At 37.5% G+C, this 19,762-nt stretch overlaps 1 protein-coding gene across 2 annotated transcripts; it reads right to left on the bottom strand.

Annotated features, from left to right (window-relative positions):
- Positions 1-878: 878 nt before the first annotated feature.
- LOC131798700 (mitofusin-2-like) lies at positions 879-19,283 on the bottom strand. Of its 2 annotated transcripts, XM_066169040.1 has the most exons (19): positions 18,975-19,283; positions 16,139-16,381; positions 15,477-15,571; positions 14,542-14,580; positions 14,051-14,159; positions 13,735-13,842; positions 13,287-13,394; positions 13,072-13,117; positions 12,897-12,967; positions 12,253-12,374; positions 12,030-12,156; positions 10,782-10,886; positions 10,582-10,684; positions 9,778-9,841; positions 6,939-7,095; positions 6,211-6,318; positions 5,462-5,658; positions 4,251-4,385; positions 879-3,307 (listed from the first exon to the last, which is right to left on the bottom strand). In XM_066169040.1, exons 1-19 carry the CDS (start codon positions 19,155-19,157, stop codon positions 3,232-3,234), a joined length of 2,196 nt encoding a protein of 731 aa, XP_066025137.1. In that variant the 5' UTR covers positions 19,158-19,283; the 3' UTR covers positions 879-3,231. The 2 variants fall into 2 exon arrangements, with proteins under 2 accessions (XP_066025137.1, XP_066025138.1); XM_066169041.1 differs by lacking the exon at positions 18,975-19,283 and having other exon boundaries at positions 16,122-16,270.
- Positions 19,284-19,762: the final 479 nt, after the last annotated feature.

The raw sequence follows: 19,762 nt of genomic DNA, 5'->3' as shown, positions 1-19,762 counted from the left end.
TTAAAAATTCATACTAATCATGACGGTGTCTGAGCAAATATGATCATGCTGAAGTCCATCGCAGTTCGCTTATCATGGCGATCTCCGGTCATCACAATAAAGCAAGCCTCAGAAACTACATCGGCCGCCCTTTGAGCGAAAAAATAAGAGCTCGTTCTGATATCCTTTCGGATGTGTTGAGTGGAAAGTCACTTCAGTCACTGCAGCCGAGTTTTGCGGCGCTGTCATCCCGATCTTCATGTTCCGGTGAATTCGGCTGTCGTTCATTTAGAAAACACTCTCCTTGAACAGTTTGTTTTCTACCTTGGCATGTGAAAAAACTCGCGTGTTTTTATGACCCATAATTCGGCTGAAGTTCACTGAACATTTCACTTCAAGATTCTGTATTAAAAACTTCAGGCAAAAGCGTTAAATTCGACCTGCCGAACTATTTTAGTTTGTAAACTATCGCAGATTGTGAACTTTGATGGTTTTTGAACTTTGATGGTTTGACACTTTTGACAGCTTTTGTCTTGTACAGCCAATCAGATTATTTGAACTATTCTAACAGGGATTCTGATTGGCTTATTTTAGCGTGCTCTATGAGAGTATAGAGCATGCTGACGACACTGTTGTTCGCTTTGGAAATAAAGTTTGTTTTGAAAATTGAAAGTAATGCATGGGGAATTTAACGGATTCTTTATTATAAAACAAATAGAGAAGCCTTGACTGTGCTCTGTTCTGTTATAAAGCACTTAGGAAGCGGCTAGAGCACTCAAGAAGTGGGGAGAAACACGAGACGTAGTCTACACTTCTTTCGTGCTCTAGCCGCTTCCTGCGTGCTTTCTAACAGAACAGAGCACAGTCAAGGCTTCTCTATTTGTTAACTAAACTGGAGGCATATGGCTTTAAAAACGAGAGCATTAAGCTAATGAAATCATATTTTATGGATCGCTATAATAGGCTAAGAATTGGTGGAATTGCAAGCTCCTGGAAAAGGGTCAAGAAAGGATGCCCTCAAGGGTCCTCGTTTGGACCTCTTTTATGGAATCTTTTCCAAAATGACTTGACGTTCGGAATTCCTTCAAAAATTGGGATGTATGCTGATGACCATCAGTTCTACGAAATCAACAAGGATATCAATACTATACAAACAAAACTACAGGATACTGCACAAAGAGCTACAAATTGGTACGATACGAACTTTCTCAAAGGGAACTTTGATAAATATGGATCAATGATATTGAAAGGAGGTAGACTAAATGATGAACAGTTAGAGCTAAATGTTAACGGAACAGCCATTAAATCATATAATTCTATTAAGTTATTGGGTGTAAATATTGATGATAATTTCAATTTTTCTGATCACATAAGTAACATCTGTAAAAAAAGCAGTCAAAGGGTGGGTGTAATTAATAGATTAAGGAAGTTAATCCCAGCCAAGGCTAAATTACAACTTTTTAAGGCTGCTATTCTGCCTTATTTAACTTACTGTAGTATTGTATGGAGTTGTTGCAAAGCTAGTGATTCTAGAAAATTAGAGAGGGTACAAGAACGGGCCCTTAGAGCTGTTTATTGTGATAGCATATCATCATATAGCGACCTCCTTAAGAGGGCTAATTTAAAAAAACTTACGTAATAGGCGATTACATGACATAGCTGTGTTAATGTTTAAAGTTAAAAATGATCTGTGCCCTAATAATATCAAGAACCTGTTTGTTATTAATAACAACAAATATAATTTAAGAAACAATGATTTCATTATCCCAAGAGTTAGTACTACGCGCTATGGTAAGCATTCGGTCCAGTAATCTGGTCTAAGTTAGATGGAAAAATAAGAGCACTAAGAACGCTGCAAGAATTTAAAAACGCTCAACATAAAGTAGATATACAAAGTTTAATCTCTTCGAATAATTGCAAGAACTGTATTTTATGTAAATCTTAAATATTTTAAATATTATCAAGATCATATTATTGTATTTATTATTATCTTATTATCTCATTATATTAAGGTTATTATCTTATTATACAGGGTAGGGTATTATAAACATGGGGTCTACTATTTTCGGGGTAGGGTAGTTTTATATGGGAAGAGCTCTTTTGTCATATTCGAATAAATTTTTTAATGCATAGTTTTATATAGATTAGATTAGTTTAGTTTAGGTGTCCTTACTTAGTGGGAAACTGCTATCTTATTTGACACGTAAATAAAGTTTATTATTATTATTATTATTATTATTAAGTCTGGGTAGGAGAGTACTTTGCAGTTATCAGAGTCGGCAACTGAGAAAATTATCAGGCTCCGGCAATGAGACCAATTTCGGACTCGATGATTGTATATAGAAGGGAAATAAGTCGAAATCCACTCGGTAAATACAGATATCATGGGAAATAATATCAGACACGGGAAATAACAGACAATGAGGTCTGAAAGAGGCAAACAACGGACCCTGTTAATCGATTTCCGACATGAAAATTGATTTTTCGATAAGGAAAATACCCTGACTGAATTGTGAACGGCATGTTACGCCATAGTTACCATAATTACTTGAATGCTGTTTTTACTCTGTACCTTTAAAATCAAGAGTTGTAAAAAGTCGTTTAGATTAAGGGGTTTTAATTCATACCTTACATTCAGAGGGTTTTATACTTTTCAAATTCGTGGTTTCCATTCAGAGGTTTATATCAATACTATAAATTCAGATTTTGATGGCGATGTTGTTCCTTAAATTCAGGGATTCAAATCAACGTGTCTTACGTGACAGATCTGTGCCAGATGTTGAGAAAGATCGTAAAATCTTACGATCAGAGGTCTGTGTTGATCGTAAATTTTTTAATCCATTGCGTATCGTGTGCTCAGATGTTGATATTGACCTTACAATGTCACATCGATGATAAAACCGTGTCCTAATGTTTATATCGATCGTAAAATCTTACATCTATGGGTCTGCGCGCAGATATCGATATCGACCGTGAATGTTTTCGTTACATCCAGGGGTCTTAGATTCGTATCTAACATCTATGGGTTTTCAGTCGTACCTCTGAATAGCCGCTATGTAACAGTGACGAGTTATTTAAGGGGGTTTTTTGTTGAAACTGTACGGTAGCTTTATATAAGGGTCTGTTCCCAGCTACTAATACTGATCCGAAATTTTAGATTGCAAATCAAGTTCTCGCTAGCTTAGAAGTATGCTTAGATGATAATATTTTCCTTTTATTCCTGTATTCCAGGGCGTCTTTCTTCATCAGATTTCAAATTGTGCTCTTTTCCGAGCCAAACTCGGTGATGAATCGGGAAAGTTCGCTTTCCAACCGACTTGCTTCGTTCCTGAGGACAGAAAGCGAGCTCACTTAGAACTTCTGATGCTGCACACTCCTCATGCTAATGTTTACAAACGATGCTCCCATTTCTGAGGATGATGAGGTTGTCTGTGACGGCGGGGTAGAGGGTAATCCCTTCCCCTTGATAAAAGAAGTATTAATTAAGATGAAATGGTGGTCTATGAAGGGGCAAGGGGTAATTCTCACTCCCCCTTCACCCCGCCTCAGGGTGTGAAATTAATTCTCCTAAATTTTTCAAAGTGTAAGCCAATTCAAAAAAATTTAATTGACATTTTTAAAGACAAACAAAACCTTTTTTTACGCTGTCTGCGTTCTAGATAGACCCTCCAAAATTACGTTGGGAAAGAGATCTTTAACGTGCTACAAAGTGAACACTAGGATGGATGATATACCTTGTTCAAGCCCACCTAAATCCAAGGTGGCGTCCAGTTATTGATCAAGATGCATGTGTTGCGTTTTGGGAACAAACTTAACGAAGAAGTTTGCCACGGATTTATCTTTGCAAATCTTTTTAATTCACTACATCTCTAGATAAGGTTGTGATGAAGCATTCTAGTCGCCAATTTGGCGACTAACTTTCGGGATTTGGTTGCCACAGTGAAATATTTAGTCGCACTGGCGCCTGTATTAGGCGCAATTTCACACCCTACCCCTTCCTTTCATGTTCACATAATCTTTTCTTAGGAATGCTAGTCTATGAAGCCGTGGCAAATCCCTTATACATGCCACATTGTTCCCTTCAGCGAGAAAGAGTGCCAACCCAATGTAAAGAGGGAGGGTAATGATACATTTGGGTTCAGAAGAAAATAATTTTCCCCCACCCCACCCCACCCTACACCCATTTCACTATTGATTTTTCCCCTTCCCTCCATAAACCTCAGTTTCTCCTGTTGTCATCAATTGATTGCCAATACGTAGGACAGAATTACCTTAATATTTTCGCATCGTTTCCGATTTTCTGAAGTCTTGTTATTTCTTTATCCAGTTTGAAGATTTTTTCTTTCAAATTTTTCGCTTCTCTCTGAACCAGAGACTCAAGCTTCGCGAAGGTTGACGTCAGTTCTCTGAAATAAAATAAAATAAAATGTTTCTTTATCTGAAGAACACAATAACAAGTTTTCAAAACAATCGGGGTTTTGGCATTGTTATGTATCTTATCGCCGAACCGTTGAAATACCGCGAGATCAAAAGCGAACAAGCCGACACACGCACTGTCACAAGATTACATAGCTAAGACCGGAACGAACTTGTGGAAAATCGGTCTAATATTTGAGTTTAATCGATAACACCACATATTATAAACAAGAGGAATTAATACGCAGTAATCCTAAAAACAAGATCAAAATAGCAAACAACAACTATGAGGAATTATTCAGCACGTGATATTCAATTAAACTAAAGGCAATTGAGGTATAAAAGTTCCTCTGCAGAATCAATCCTTTGTCAGGCTGAACAGTCCATTTAATTAACACTTTTAACACCAAATGGCATTGTTTTCTCGGGCATGAAATAATAGTACGGCAGAGGTAAACACACTTCAGACTTTGTATGCTTAGAATAGCATTCCGAATGGGTGCAAAATCAAACAGCCATAGACGATTTTGGAATCGTTACATTACTACCCTCGTTACATCCAATTAACACTTCCAGCCTTTCACCATAAGGCACCGTTTCAACACTGAGTTTCAAGTCAAGTGAATTTATCCTCTGCTGTGTGCTAGTGAGCTCGAGTTTAAACAAGGTGATAATAGCATTTTGGCAAATACGACAGTCACTTGAGCAGAAAGGTATCAATGAATAAATGGCTTAACTTCTGGCTCAAAATGGTGCTATTACGCGGCAGAAATCAATTCGTAAAGCGCGGTAAAATTTGCGCCTGTTTAACTATTTGTAACCTGATTGGTCAAAAGTATGACACCTGATCTGATTGGCAAGACAGCACGTGTAAACCGCCTGAAAATTCGCAAGTATTGAACGATGTGCGACCTAATTGGTCAAAAGAATGACACCTTGTCCGATTGGCCAGACCACGAGGCACAAATTGAAATAAAAACCAACCACAAGGCTTCGTGGGTAAAAGAAAATGTAACCAACAATCACATCAATGACGCTTCAAAAATCACATGGCAGCCAAACTTACTGTTTTACTTGTGCACTGCACTTAGCACTAATGATGCTGACATTTGACTGAAGCTTGTCAGAAGCGTAGTCCGTAAACTGTCGTTTGAAAGCTCTCTCTTTAGCACCATCTGTCCAAAATACCCTTTCAATTACATAGACACCAATGTATAATCCCCCACACAGAGCCATGAACCACCATCCTACAGTCTTCCAAATCTGCAATTAGAGAAACACGAATTGAAATGGACGCTTCGTGTAAGCATACATACATCCATAAATCCATAATGTTGCGTGGAAACTCAAATAACATTTTTAAGAGATGCGATTTTGTCTGTACAGCGGTCAAACGTATACGCATGAGCGAAAGTTGTCATGACTGGGTGGTGCGCTTTGAGTCTGTCAAATACGAGTTGTCTCACACAAGTTACCGACAACCACAAAAGCCAGTGCGTTAAGGTGTTTCAAAAGCATTTTCTTTTGGTAAAGCTCAAAACAGTTCGTAAATCCACCGGATACCAGTACTTGAAAAAAAGTCTCTCGCTTTCCTTTTCCCTACTTCTGTTTCCTTTAGCAGATTTCTATAATCGTATCGATTCTCTTTCGCTTCCTTTGCAGGACAGTGGTTGTTTCTTATGTTTTCATTTGAAATTTTACGCAGGAAATTGAAGCACGGCCGGCAAGAGTTGATCCCCTCGCGCATGCCCAACGTTTGACCGCTGTGTTTTATGCCTCAGGTTCTCTGAATCAATACAATATTTTAACCCTCACCAGTCCTCCAACTATGACTACCAGTGTAACAGCGATTATCGTTAGTGAAGCTAGCCCTCGCTCGACAGCTGGTGTGGTACAGACCAAGCTCTGAACATTTCGCTGAATCTTAAACAAAATCGTAGTTGCCATTAGCCACTACAGTTCGAAAATAAATTATCAAGGGGCGACATATCCATCCAACCTCAGTACAACTGTGGCGAAATGGATTGCACTTCACCTCACAAGCGAAAAGATTGAAGATCGACTCCAAGTGAAAGCAAGTTTTCCTTATCTTTCTTTTTCTCTTTTTTCCTAACCGTCTTCAGAAGCATGTGTTTTCCTAGTTTCGTTGGGAACGTTATCATTTATTTTAAAGTGATCAGCTACAAAACCATCGCCTTTTGCTTTCCTTTTCCTAACTTACAATGAAATGGAGTAGGCGTTTTAATCATTCCGGAGTACAATTCATCCATATTGTGTTTTCGTTGGTCGAGCACTCAAACGGCCATCAAATATGGAAGGCCGGAGTGATGGAGCAGAGGTTAATTGAGGATCAAAACAACAACTCAGAAATGGCTTTCAGCAATTTCCCTCGTTTGAAATCGAATTACATTAAAAAGTTTCATTTCGAAAGTTATTACAAAGATTTTAATGCTCTTCATGTGCCCCTTCGACCTTAACTCTTCTCTGACTAGGCTAATTTTTTTTCATCGTTTATTATTTCATTACTAAAGACGTGTTCTTACATTTGCTCCCATAGCGATGGCTACTCCAGCATAAAGAGGCCACAAGAACTTCCTCAAAATTGTATGCCAGCCAAGAGAGAAGTGAAACTCCATATCTTCACGAAAATCAGTGCTCAGACAGGTAACCATCGGTTCGAAGTTCACTTGGGAATCAAGACTACAATAAACAAACACAATAAAGAAATTAGTAACAAGATCAAAGGGCTCTTGAAGCCAGCTCATTCATGTTGTGGCTTAAGTTTGTATTGATTTCTTGAACTTGCTGTACAGTTAAAGACGGTTTATGTGAACTTTCAAGACTTATGGAATAAATTTTCTTCTATTTTTGGGCAGTTGTGTGATAAGAAAACTTGTGCATTCGTCGTGATGGGAATTGGAAAAAAGGTTGTGTGGGCTGGAGGTGGGAGGGGAAGAAGTAAGTAATTCTAAGTTGCACTAAGGAAGTGCAAAGGGAATAACAAATCTTTAAATGCAGGACAATTAAAATGAGAAGGAGCAATTGAGCGCTTGATTCATCTTGATGAAGGACTCCAGTTCTTGAAAGCATTAAGAGGTTCACCACCATATTTTGAAAGGCTAAAAAGGACTTGTTTGCAATGATAAGACAATTAGGACCAGCAGCTGTATTTTGTAGCTTTTCTTCAGGAGAAACACAGTGGATGCATTTCCTTCGAATACTTGGTCAGGTGGTAGATCACAGACTACACAACCACTGAGCTTGAAAATATGAGCTAGGATGAGAAACGCAGGTTAATTCAAAGTGACCCAGTAACATGTGCCAGACATTTTGATCATCAAATTGGCCAATTTCTGACAAACTTTCTTTCTGATAAAGCTCAACCATTAGGGAACATTTCTGACTGGTTCTACAGAGTAGAATACAATAGAGTTCCTTGAGCGAGTCCTCTTCATGATGCCCTAAGGGGTCCATCGTTGAGCCTTCTAGGTGATGTTGTTATCCAGTTTTAACAGTCCTTAAACAGTGTTCCTCATAGATTCATCAAGTGTTAAAAAACTTGCATGAACTGACAAAACTTCCAACCTACATGTACTTGCTCAGCTTGCAATTAGAATTTAATTTACAAATCCAAATCTGCTCATCTTTGTTGAGCAACTCGAGCAGCTATACCACTCCTAGTACTACCTAGCAATGTACATTGTGGATCTCTTCCTGACAAGCTAACAATTTGGAAACATGCTAAAACAAGCCTACAAGTCTTCTTTGTTTAGCTCTTAGCCGAACTCTACGTTGTATTTATGCATAAAATCTCCTGCATTACGAGGGCCTAACACTTTGATGATGTAAAAAGACAATTCCATGCACTGTCACCAATACAGCGGTAATATGCAACTGTCCTCACTAAACAGATTCCCTTTCCAATGCAGCAGACAGAAGTACCCATTGGGTACCTATTTTTAACATAGCGGACACAAACGTTCTTAATAGAATTTCAAGCCTTCATAAAGTCTGATTTTCACATATTAATATTCGCGTGGTCACCAAACAGATGTGAGATAAAACCGTAGAAAAGTAAACAAATGGCCAGTCACGGAAGTAACGTTTCACTTTTCCCTATAAAAATTCACCACTTCTTCATGTAAACCAATAACAATATTGGGCACATTTGTGAAAATCAGTGTGTGTACACCCCTGAACGTTGAAAACAAATCGAGTAAAAGGAACAGTTTCGGTCTCGGTCCGCATTTTTGTCAACAAACTGAACACATATCGGTTAAAAAGATGACACATGCGGACCACGTGCAAGGCTGTCTATTGTTTCTCGAATATTGCGCGGGTTAAATATTCAATAGTGACATCTCAACATCTACATCTACTTTTATTAAATTGGTAAATTCTGTACAGACATCACACCAACAAACTCGCGTGCAAAGTGAAAAGACTATATGAAGGCTTGAAATTATATAAAGAACGATTGTGATCAAGAAACAGGCATGGAATATTCCACAATAGTGCAAATAATCGTGAGAGATGAGCGCGGAAAAGCAATTACGCGACGCTCGGTAAGTTGTAAGATGACGACCTGTTGTCACATAATAGCCGAAAAAACAGTATAAATTCTCAGTCTACCTTTTGTACCCAGTCTGCAGTCTGCATTTTGTACCAGGTCTGCAGTATGCACTATGCATTTTGTACTGACCGGATTGATATAATGTTTTTGTTCGAGCGAGCCTGAAGTCCGGACCGAAATATTGGAGCCCTCAAAAAAAAAAATTTGGTGAGACTATCTTGGCCGCTATGATTGATGTGTGGACTGTATGTTGAAGAGCTCCCGAGGACAAGCACAATGATAGAGCAATGATTACTTTATACCAACTGAAGATGAACGCAAACGCGCGGGTTAGCAATATGGCTACCCCTGATGCTCTTCCGCGTGGTCACGGCAAGTGTTGAAATGAATCCGCTACGGATCCCTTAGGTGAACATTTCGGCTTCTCGATTCAAGTTGCATTTTTAGAAGTTCGGAAATTTGACTAGAGGCAGGAGCCCATTACTTAAGTAATGGGCTCCTACCTCAAGCCCGTTTCTTAAGTGTCTGGAGTGTCTGCTTCCTTGTTTCCTAAAGCCAGTACTCGTGATGTCTTATTATACCGAGTCAGTAGATCTTTAACCCTTGACCAGCATCTAATTTCTCCTCACAACATCACCCCGGAATCACACATTCAGAATAAAGAATAAGAATAAGACAACACAACACAAGAATAAAGGAGATGAATACCAACTAAAGAAGCCCTTGATCGTTTAACATGTGTGGAAAACAGTATCGAGAATATGGATACTGATGTTAGGATTTGATGAGCTAAGGAACACAATACTCACGCTGGAGGGACGAGCTCGAGAGATACCTCTGGCGTTCTCAGCGATAGAAGACTATTAAGGCGATCTGGGAAAAAAGAAAAACGTGTTCATAACTGCGAGGATCTCTTATGTTCGTTTCTTCACCGCAGTACACATATATAATTTCATATATCTAAAATCGTTATTCATCACTTGGATGGTTTATTTGAATCCAACATAATTACCAGCTCCCTTTTATCATTCTAGAGGACCACAGGACGGGGGTGGGGTGGGGAGAGGAAGGAAGGCTAGTATGCGAATCCTAGCTCTTGAAAAATCTGTTTGCCCACGAATGGCACTTCTGATTGATGCGGTGTGATGACATTTATTGACTGGTTTTACAAGTAGCTATCAAAAAACAAAACAATGCAAGCGTGACTTACGATCAGAAAGATCAAAGTGGCGGAAGGTGTGGAAGGTTTCAACCCTTTAACTCCCAGATCAAATTTGTAATTCTCCTTACTGTCAACCATACAATCCTTATAATTTTAGTTCAGAGAATTTAGCATTGGATCAACTAGTTATCCCCAAATTGATATTTTTCTTCACTCTCATCACTTATCTGCTTGATATTGTGTTGATATTGTAAGGAGAAATTCTGTCTTGGTCACTCATGGGAGTTAAAAAGTCAGACCGGTTCTGTAAGCTGACGTAAGTTATTTGTCAAAGTACTTCTCTAGATAATTCTGGCAATTCACTATATACTCATTCAAGAATTTTAGGCTTATCTACACATGCATCTTCACACATCATTCATGTAACATAGAGTAGTTCCTGAACACTGACCTCCCATTTCTTTTTGTGCCTCACAAATCAACTGAGTTTGAGAATTTGAACAACGAGTCATCATGCTCCTTTCCAAGCCCCTCTTGAGGTCATTGTACAGTTCCTATTGACATAATCAGCGATATAGAGTTCAATTTCAGATTCTCCTTCCATTGCAGCTGTTGCTCGGCGGTGAAACTGTCTACACAAGTAATTTTCACCTTTTTGTAGGTTTTAAGCAACGCAGTATGAGTATAGAATGGATGATGGAACTCATTCACCAACAAGCCCAGTCGACCAATCTCTTCTGCCATAACCTCAACCACCTAAAAGAAAGTAACACATTTTGTTGAGTAAGCAACATCAGACTTTCTCGCTGCATTTTGAGTTAATAAAAATCGATACACAGGGCAATGTGCGACACTCATGGCTAATTGGTCGGCGCATTGAAATACAGGTCAAGAGGTCTGGGTTTCAGCACCGGGTGGGTCGATGTGTCGTGTTCTTGAACAAGGCACCTAACTCTGGCAGTCTCCTTCTCTCTCTCTAACTAAGGGCCTTTCCGCTCTGGCGAAAAAGTTGTTTATTTAGAGAAATTTTTTGTCATCACCAACATCTTACAAGTGCAGATGGGTTGTCGTGACTGAAAATTTGTCCCAGGTAAAAACTGGGCAAAATTGACCAAATAAACAAAACCACGTTAACCTTGTCGATCATTTGTCGTAAAAGCTAAGACCAGCACGTTATTGAACTGAAATCAGTTAACTAGAAATGCAAAAATTGCCTTTTGTTGCAAAACTCAGGGACTGTAAAAATTTTAAAACGACTTGGAAATGGGAGGTGGAATCCTTTGCTGGCCGGTCTTATGAACAGATCAGGCGCTGACGGCTTTGAAATTTGACAAAATTTGTCCTTTGATTTCGTCGGGACAATTCTAGTTTTATCCGCTCATGCGGAAAAGCCCTAAGAGTAAAAATGGATACAAACAACGGGAAAACATGAAGAACTGCTGTCAGGGTGGGGGACGGGTAGCATGGGATGGACTGGCTTCCCATTTGAGGGGGAGTAGCAATACTCTGGGTGTGGAAATTGGGAAAAGCTCCAACAGATTAGTTCTGTAAGATCGTGTCCCGATTTGTGTTCATCTTTACTACTATAAGTCATCATACTTACATCAAATTAGGTGCATATCTGTGTTTACTCAGGCACTATAGCAGTAAAATTAAGGCAAACTCTTGATAAGATTTTACCACTCACTTCAAAGTAAATTTAGCATACATATCAGAGGCACCTGACAAGCACTTGAGAAGCATGTAAAAAAGAGTCATCCATTTGATTACATACTTTTTAATCTGTTCTGAAACCTTACATTGAGAAAAACTTGAAATAACTGAGATTCAAGACTGAATAGACCACAAGTTTTTTAAACTTAGGCCTCCTAAAGAACATTTGAATAATTATTTTACTACCTGACCCTCAACTTTGGAAGTAATCTTCTCGATCTGGCGTTCAATGTCATATGTAATGACTTCAAGCCCTTCCTTCACATATTCCAGTCTATTCTTTTGCTTTTTCCCAGCTTCCTCCAGTTTAGATCTGAGCAAAATAGACCATATGAACTCAGCAAAATCAACAATTAACTAAAATCACTATTGATAAGCAAAAGGAAAAAATTATCTCTCTCTTTCTCACCTTTGTTGAAATGCAGAACTCTCTATTTGTTCCATATGAACCTTTAACATTTTTGCAATTTTCAATCCACTGATCGCATGAGATTCAAACTTGGTTTTCATGGCTGACTTAAAAATACACTCCTATAAAACCAAGCATGTAAAATTTCTATTGTGAAGTGAGAATAATTAATTGACACAAACTCTAGACAAGCAAATGTGTTTAACTTTAAATGAAAAAAAGTACATGTTCATATACATCATGACTCTGTGGTAGCAATCTTTGATTAGCTCTTGCCAATGATCTCACACAACAGACCCAGGGGTTTCAATAGCCTTTTCCATAAGCAGCTGCCAACAGTGTTTAAGGTGGCAGTACCCTAGGAAAGGGGTCAGAAGGCCCCTTTCTGAGCTAAACAGACAGTAGTTAAAGGTCTTTAAGGTGGTGGTAACCCACCTGTGACTATCTTTTGGGAAAACCCCTGCAGAGCTATATGTAAAGCTATATTAGCAATTCTGTACTCCTTAAATAACAATGCTATTAAATTCCACATTGCAATCATTAAAATATTTTTGTCACCTTTTTGTTCATAGGGGATCTGCCAACAGACAAGTGGCTAACTAAAATCTATGCTGCATTGTAAACCTGAACAGCAGCTACATTACCTCAAATTTGCGTTCAAAGTTCTCAAACTCCAACTGTCGAGCAGGAAATCCTTCAACATGAATGGCAACACCTGAAAAACAACATGGCAATGCTAGCTACTTGATTAAATATTACTTGTTGACAGTTTGTGTTTATGCTGTTTCAAGAGAATGCACATACTGATCAGCCACATACCTCCCTGAGGCATTTCTTGGTGTTTCTGCATTCTGGTCATTAAGGTCTGGGTAAAACAGAAACATGAAAAGAAAGTGGGATTATAAATAAATCAATTAAGAGGTGTCTCCTGTATTATATTTCTCTTTGCATAGCAGTAACAAAAACTTGAAGACTTATTCAGTTATTTGCAGTTGGTCCTTATAAACCCTGATATAAAATATCCAGCAGCTTACCTCTTTAGCTGAGACAAAAAATACTCTGTCTTCTGCCTGTCCTTTGTTTGCACACTTGAGCTCATCAACAAGAAAACTGATGCTTCTACTGAGATGCTGACTTTTTACCTTAAGGAAACAGGTAAAAAAAAAATTTTAAAAATCACACTTTATCACCATCATCTGATAGTTGGGGGGAGGGAGGGAGATGGGTTGTTGTCTAGTGGGAGGGGGAGGAGGTGGGATAAATGGCTTGTTATCCCACCCATCATCATACCTTAATCATTCCCCTCTATCTAAGCCCCCCCCCCCATAATGAATCTGTATTTTTTTTTTTTCAAGGCAACAATTTCCTTTGAAGGCAGCATCTGAAATGAAAGGCAATTCCATGTTGTCTTTTGATTCCATTTTTAACATCTTTTGATTTCATATTTAAATGGGTATCAAGGTCAAATAAGTGCTTACTAACCTGCTCCATCCTATCAGGTTCTGATGCAGATGCATCCCATCTGTTATATAGAATGAAGATGTTTGGTCTTGAAAAAAGCTGATTCACTCGGTGAAAAAAGTTTTTCTCCTGCAGATGACAAGGGTACCAAATGAGAAACTACCCCACAAGCATGGGAAGGTTAAATCTATGAATGCTACCACCTGGGATAAATTTTTCCTGCAACAAGTCATATTTTAAAGTAACCAAAATTTCACAAAAAATTCAATCAAATTTAAAATTTGTATGTGTTGTATCTTAAAATTTACACATAGCACATGAATGGTCATGAACATACCACAAACGTAAGCGTTGACTCAGCATTAGCAACCAGGACAAACACATCAGCATCCAAACAGTGCTTATCTATCCACAGATCAAGATCAGGGCTCATATCTATACCAGGACTAAAATAAAAGTTGTCTGTGACTATTTACAAAGCATTTTTAGGCTTCTTCTTGGTTTAGAAGACACAGGATATGTCACAATAGAGCAATGCCTCATTAACCTGTTGTTTTTAGTGTTTCCCTGTTTTTTTGTCTCTTTTTTCCTTCTTAAACCTTCACAGCCTAACATTAGTAAACATATCCTCTGTATTGATCTCTATGCATTCCCTTAGGTGTAGAAAAAGAAAATTTACCAAACAGTCCAGAGCTTCATTAGATGGTGATCATTTCCTTTATTCTTGTGATCTTAATGTGTTAGGGGTGAAATTTTAAGGAGAAATTCAATTCTTAGGGCTCAAAAGGTTAATTATACAGTACAATTCATCACTTTTAAATTGCTTACCTATCCACCAAAACAACATCTTTTGACAACAGTTTACATCTGAGGTTTAAAAAAATACATTTTTAACAAAAATGAAACTATAACAAGTGACAACAATGTACAGGCAAAACTTTATTGTAATGATACAAACCCCCAGATGAAATGCATTATCTAGAACATGTGAACTGTCTTTGGAAGGTTTTTTATCCCTTCTTAAGACACAAGAGGCAGTCTATCCAAGAGCTTTTTAACACTAGAAGTACATTTCCTATGTTTATAAGACACTCATCGAAAAACCAATAACACAGCTTTATACTTTACTGTACGTATATTACACTATTACTCAAGGAAGTTGAGCATGATAACTTGAATTATCAAAACCGAGTTCTAAGTTATCTTCCAAAACTGAAAGCTGAGGCAGATTTCAAAGACACCATGCTTAATAGTTTATGATATGACGTAAAAACTGAATTCCGTAATTGTTTTAATTACACATTTTTTAAAAACAATCTGGAAATGAAGACACATCTCTCTGTTTGCAAAAGGTTGAGAACACTTCATGGAGTAAGGGCTTGGAAACTAGGCAGACTTTGAACTCCAAATGATAAATGCAATGTCTGCTGCAGATATTGGGTTATCATGTCAACTTCCTCTGCTTTTGTATATTGATTGAATGCTTTTGACCAATCAGCTATATAGATGTTATAATACATAAGTCTAATACATAATAACAGAATTAATTTCAAGCCAAAAAATATTGACAAACTTAACCTCTTTGGAATAAACCTGGACAAGAACAATTCATGTACAACAAAGGGAACAACATTCTACTTTTACAATCCATGAATAAAGTTTGCAAGGTTGAACTATAAATGCACTTTGATTGACAGAACAACAGTTACCAGTGAGTACATGTGAATGATATAAAATTACAAAACAATTTAACAAAATCAAACCTGGACTTTGGCCACAACACTTGAACAAGACTGCTAGGATCAAGCTTTTCTTTGCACAAGGCATTGGCAAGTTCATATAATGACTGTTTTGATGACTAAAAGAAAAATATGTAATTATCAAGATTATTAACTATTTATTTTAACTTATAATTATAGCACATTTATCAAATGGAGTATTATTTAATCTATTTCATGAGCATTTTTCTGCTTTAAGATAATTTAAGCATTAGTGATATTTTGTAAATTAAATGTCAAACTGAAATTAATTGTTAAAACCATATAAACACCAGAGAAATACAGCCAGTTTAGAATTAAATGGTAGTAGTAACTGATTGAGGTTTAGGCCTTTATCTTCTGTTTGGCTATAGAAATCAAATACAATATATTAACCATAACTCATATTTTATTCACGAAATGTTTGTAAGAAAAATATATATCCTTGTTGAGACTAGGAGACAGTTTGACAGAGAAAAATCATGTTTTCTTAACCAACTAACTGTCAGTCTTGAATTATGGATATTATGACAAGTTGACACACCCAGATTAAAACACCATCCTAATGCCTAAAAACACCAGGTTCACTAGGCCAAGTTTGAAATAAATGCACTGGTTGCTCAATCAAGAAAATGTGGTACATATAATTACTTTTTGGGAAGACATACTTCCACATTCTTTTTGTCATCACTCCCTGGAACCAAGATACATGGATCTGGTAAATCTAAACCACATATACTGAAAAAACAGTTTGTAGGACGGGCAATTCCCATTGGTAAGATCTTATCATGTAGCATGGCATTTATTGTAGTGCTCTTTCCATTGCTAGTTCGTCCCAAGAATGCCACCTTCACCTGATCCCTTGATAGTACCTCTGAGATACATGAAACCTGAGCCGGAAAGCCTGACACCTGTGTAAGAGAAATGCAGTAATCAGTTCTGACTTAGTAAGAATTAATTAAATAAAAAAATTAACAGTGATAGTGCAGGGTAGCTTTGAAGTAATGGCAAAGTAAATTTAACAAAAACACTTGAAAACAACCATAAAGTTATATGATCTACACTGGTTAAACAATTTTAATTTATCAATAGACCTTTATCAGTTCCCAGCGACATATTGGATTAGTAACCGCGCACACATGATAACAAGGCTGGGGTTGACCCAGCGGTTCTTTCAAACAGCTGATCTGTTGACATTTCATGATCTAATGCACTTTTCAATGTGATTCTCCCTTCAAAATAGTTCTTTAACACAACAATACGAAAATTTCATCATTAGATGACATCCAGAAACTCGAAGCAAAAGATCTCAGGGAGATGTTAAAATCTAATTTAAAATCGACTGGCTAAATTAGAGCTGACTTAGTGTTGAAAGTTTATGCTTTGCTGATGTGACACATCCTTCCATCGAGTAGTGGAGAAAATCGAGAACTTCTTACAGATGTCCAGGACCTAGAACAAAACCAGAGCAACTTCAGATATGAAGTAACTATGGTAAGGATTTCAGCCCTTGGATGGGCAAGCAATCTCCATAATTTACCTATGATGAATTTCAGTCAGCTTTATGATTACCCTGTTGTTTCACGAGAATATCGCCACATAGTGTTGAGAGGAATCCATTACAGGAAGTACCACAGAAGCTGTTCAGTATGGCTTAGAAAGCCAGGCAAAGGCTGCAGCCCTCTAGGTAGAGGAGATTTGTTATTGCTGCTGTTGTTGATGTGGTACTTATTGTTGTACCATATTCTTCAGTTAAAGTTGTTCCCATTTTGTTCACCAAGATGTCTTTTAGTTTGCCATTTGTACATTTTATTTTATGGGAAACTATAAAATAGAGCCTGTAGAACCACTTGATTATAACCCTTCTTTCTATCAACCCATGAGGAAAACTGTAACTAACAGATGTCATAATATTTTCATACCCATCTGGCCCAGGACAACTTATGCTCATGCTACATTGAAAACCATTTCAGTTTGCGACTCATGGTAATTTATTAGGTGACAAGACACCATTGAAAGAATCAGACCAAAATATTAGACAATTTGAAAACTCACAGAAGTGACTGATTCATATAACTTCTCCAAATACTATGCAGCAAACAGATAATGTTAATACTGAAACTTATCAGGCAGAAGCCATCTTGATCTTACATCAAATTCTCATAACTTATTTACAAGTAAATGTGTAGCAACTAGAAGGGAGAATTGACAATCAGATCTTGGGTATTTAAGGGTTAAAGGAAGAGAACAGAAATGCTTCCTCTCAGCTACTGATCTCAACAATGCTAGTCCTTTACACACATTTAAGTTTCTGTCAGTGATAAACATTCAGTGAATTGATATTCCCATTCTTAGCACTTAGAGGCCTTCTGACACAAAGGTTTGCTATACTAGTTCTTATTGCATTGTGTTAACCAATGTTATGATATAGTTTTGAGATGTAAAGAAGATACTTAAAAGATTGAGAAATATATCCGAATCAAGATATTTATTTTATCCTGTTATAGTTACCATAAGATTTGTTTGAAAGAGAATCTTTCAGACTATCAAAATGTATGAGAAGTTATTTTTTGCGAGACTTCTATCAAACTTTTTATTATGTGGACAATTTTGTGAATAATAAAATTTAGTTTCATAGTTCATCTTTGTGTCGAGAACTCTTTTAGTTGGTGAAACTCACTTTTTCCTTTTTTCAATTTGAAGCATCAAATTGATTGATACATAAAGCACAAAAAATATTTTTTGAGAGTTCCATGTGGCATCCATAGTGGATTACTATGCTATCATAAAAAAACAAAAATAAAAACAACAACTACTGAAAACTGCTTTTGTCACAATTGCTACCAAATTTGAGTCAGTTTTCTGGGTCTGCCATGATAAGTGAAAACTCTGAAGATACAGTGTCTTGGTTATTTCATTAAAAGCAATTACTTTCCAAGAGTTTCTCTGCTAGGAGTGTTTTAGGCAAGCCAAGTAGTAAACAGGTGAGCAGCACTGAACTTCTTGACTTGCTGCCGGAATAAAAAAAACTCTACTGAACTTAAAACAATTCAGGTACCTACTAGAAAATTTGTACTAATTTTGCAACAACAGTTACCCTCATCCCTAATTCACAGAGAATAAGATAAGTATAGAACGATAAATATTTAGCAAAAACACATGCCTCCGTGCATAAACTTGAAGTGAAAGCTCGTAGGCAAACCATTGGGGCCATAAAATGTATTTGAACAACCAAAAGCAGCACACTGCTTTCCTTTCTTTTTGAGAGAAAAATAAGCTTTATCGAGATTTCGGCTAGGACCATCCATTTTCCTTAAGAATCTAACAATTTTACTGCCCACGTACGAATTTCACCACAAGCGCTTACAGTGATTTAACGCAAGTCAACCCTAGCCTCGTGCTCACGTGTGCGCAGCTGCATTTCTAATATGGCGCTGGGAACCGTAAAAAAGGTCTATTCTCATCAATATCATAGAGCTTGAACGCGACATTCGACTATCTTACCTCACTTGAGAGTTTCTCGATGTCTAGTTCATTTTCATCTGCTATTCTAAAATCAGCTAAGAAATTGACACAGTCTTCAAGATTCTCTTTGAGCGCTCTGAATAGAGCATTTATCTTCTGCTTCGCTTTTACGCCATCTTGTAAAGATTGAGCTTGCTCAAACTGACACGATGAATTCCTCATGTTCACCAGGAGATGAATAATGCTGACTGCCTTAAGATTTTGAATATGAGAAACTAGTTTTACAGATGTTAACGGATTCTACACCCTTTCTTTACGGATGTTTGGATTAATGTCTGTGCGTTTTAATGTATTGACGTCTTGTAGGACATATATCTTCGACGTAATGTGATACAGTGGCCAATCATATCCTGTGATCTTTAGAGCGACACGCGGCTTGGGACTGGTTAAGAGACTCCGCTTCTCCTTTGTAGTTGTGTCTTCAAGCAAAAGTACTCATTCAAGGGGGTCGGGATAAGTGGAAAATTTGACCAGTATTTTCTGGTAACTGATCTCAGGAAAACATGGTGCTCGCATGACCATTGCGAACCGGATCATTGGCCTCTCACAGTTCAAACGTTCCTTCGTTAGCGCCGTGTGATCGCATCGTTGTTATAACCTAAACGTGAAAGAATAACTTGCTACGTAAATAACAAAGCGACCTTCGACCAAAGGATGCGTTATTGTTCACGCTTTATTTGCAGTCTTCCTTTATTTACTGTCTTCATTGTTCGACTTGCGACTCCATTGACAACATTTTACACACAGGCTACAACAAAAGCACAATG

Source organism: Pocillopora verrucosa, chromosome 6 (assembly GCF_036669915.1).
Source record: "Pocillopora verrucosa isolate sample1 chromosome 6, ASM3666991v2, whole genome shotgun sequence".
Classification (NCBI taxonomy): Eukaryota; Metazoa; Cnidaria; class Anthozoa; order Scleractinia; family Pocilloporidae; genus Pocillopora; species Pocillopora verrucosa.
Note: the sequence above shows the minus strand (reverse complement) of the source record. Positions and strands in the feature narration are given on the sequence as shown.

Excerpts from the sequence above, each read along its gene's own strand:
- LOC131798700 (XM_066169040.1), bottom strand. The coding sequence starts at position 19,157 with ATGAGGAATTCATCGTGTCAGTTTGAGCAAGCTCAATCTTTACAAGAT. Across the intron at positions 12,968-13,071 it reads CCAAGAAATGCCTCAGGGAG|GTGTTGCCATTCATGTTGAA; the intron begins GTATGTGGCTGA and ends GTTGTTTTTCAG. Across the intron at positions 6,319-6,938 it reads CCATCGCTATGGGAGCAAAT|ATTCAGCGAAATGTTCAGAG; the intron begins GTAAGAACACGT and ends ATTTTGTTTAAG.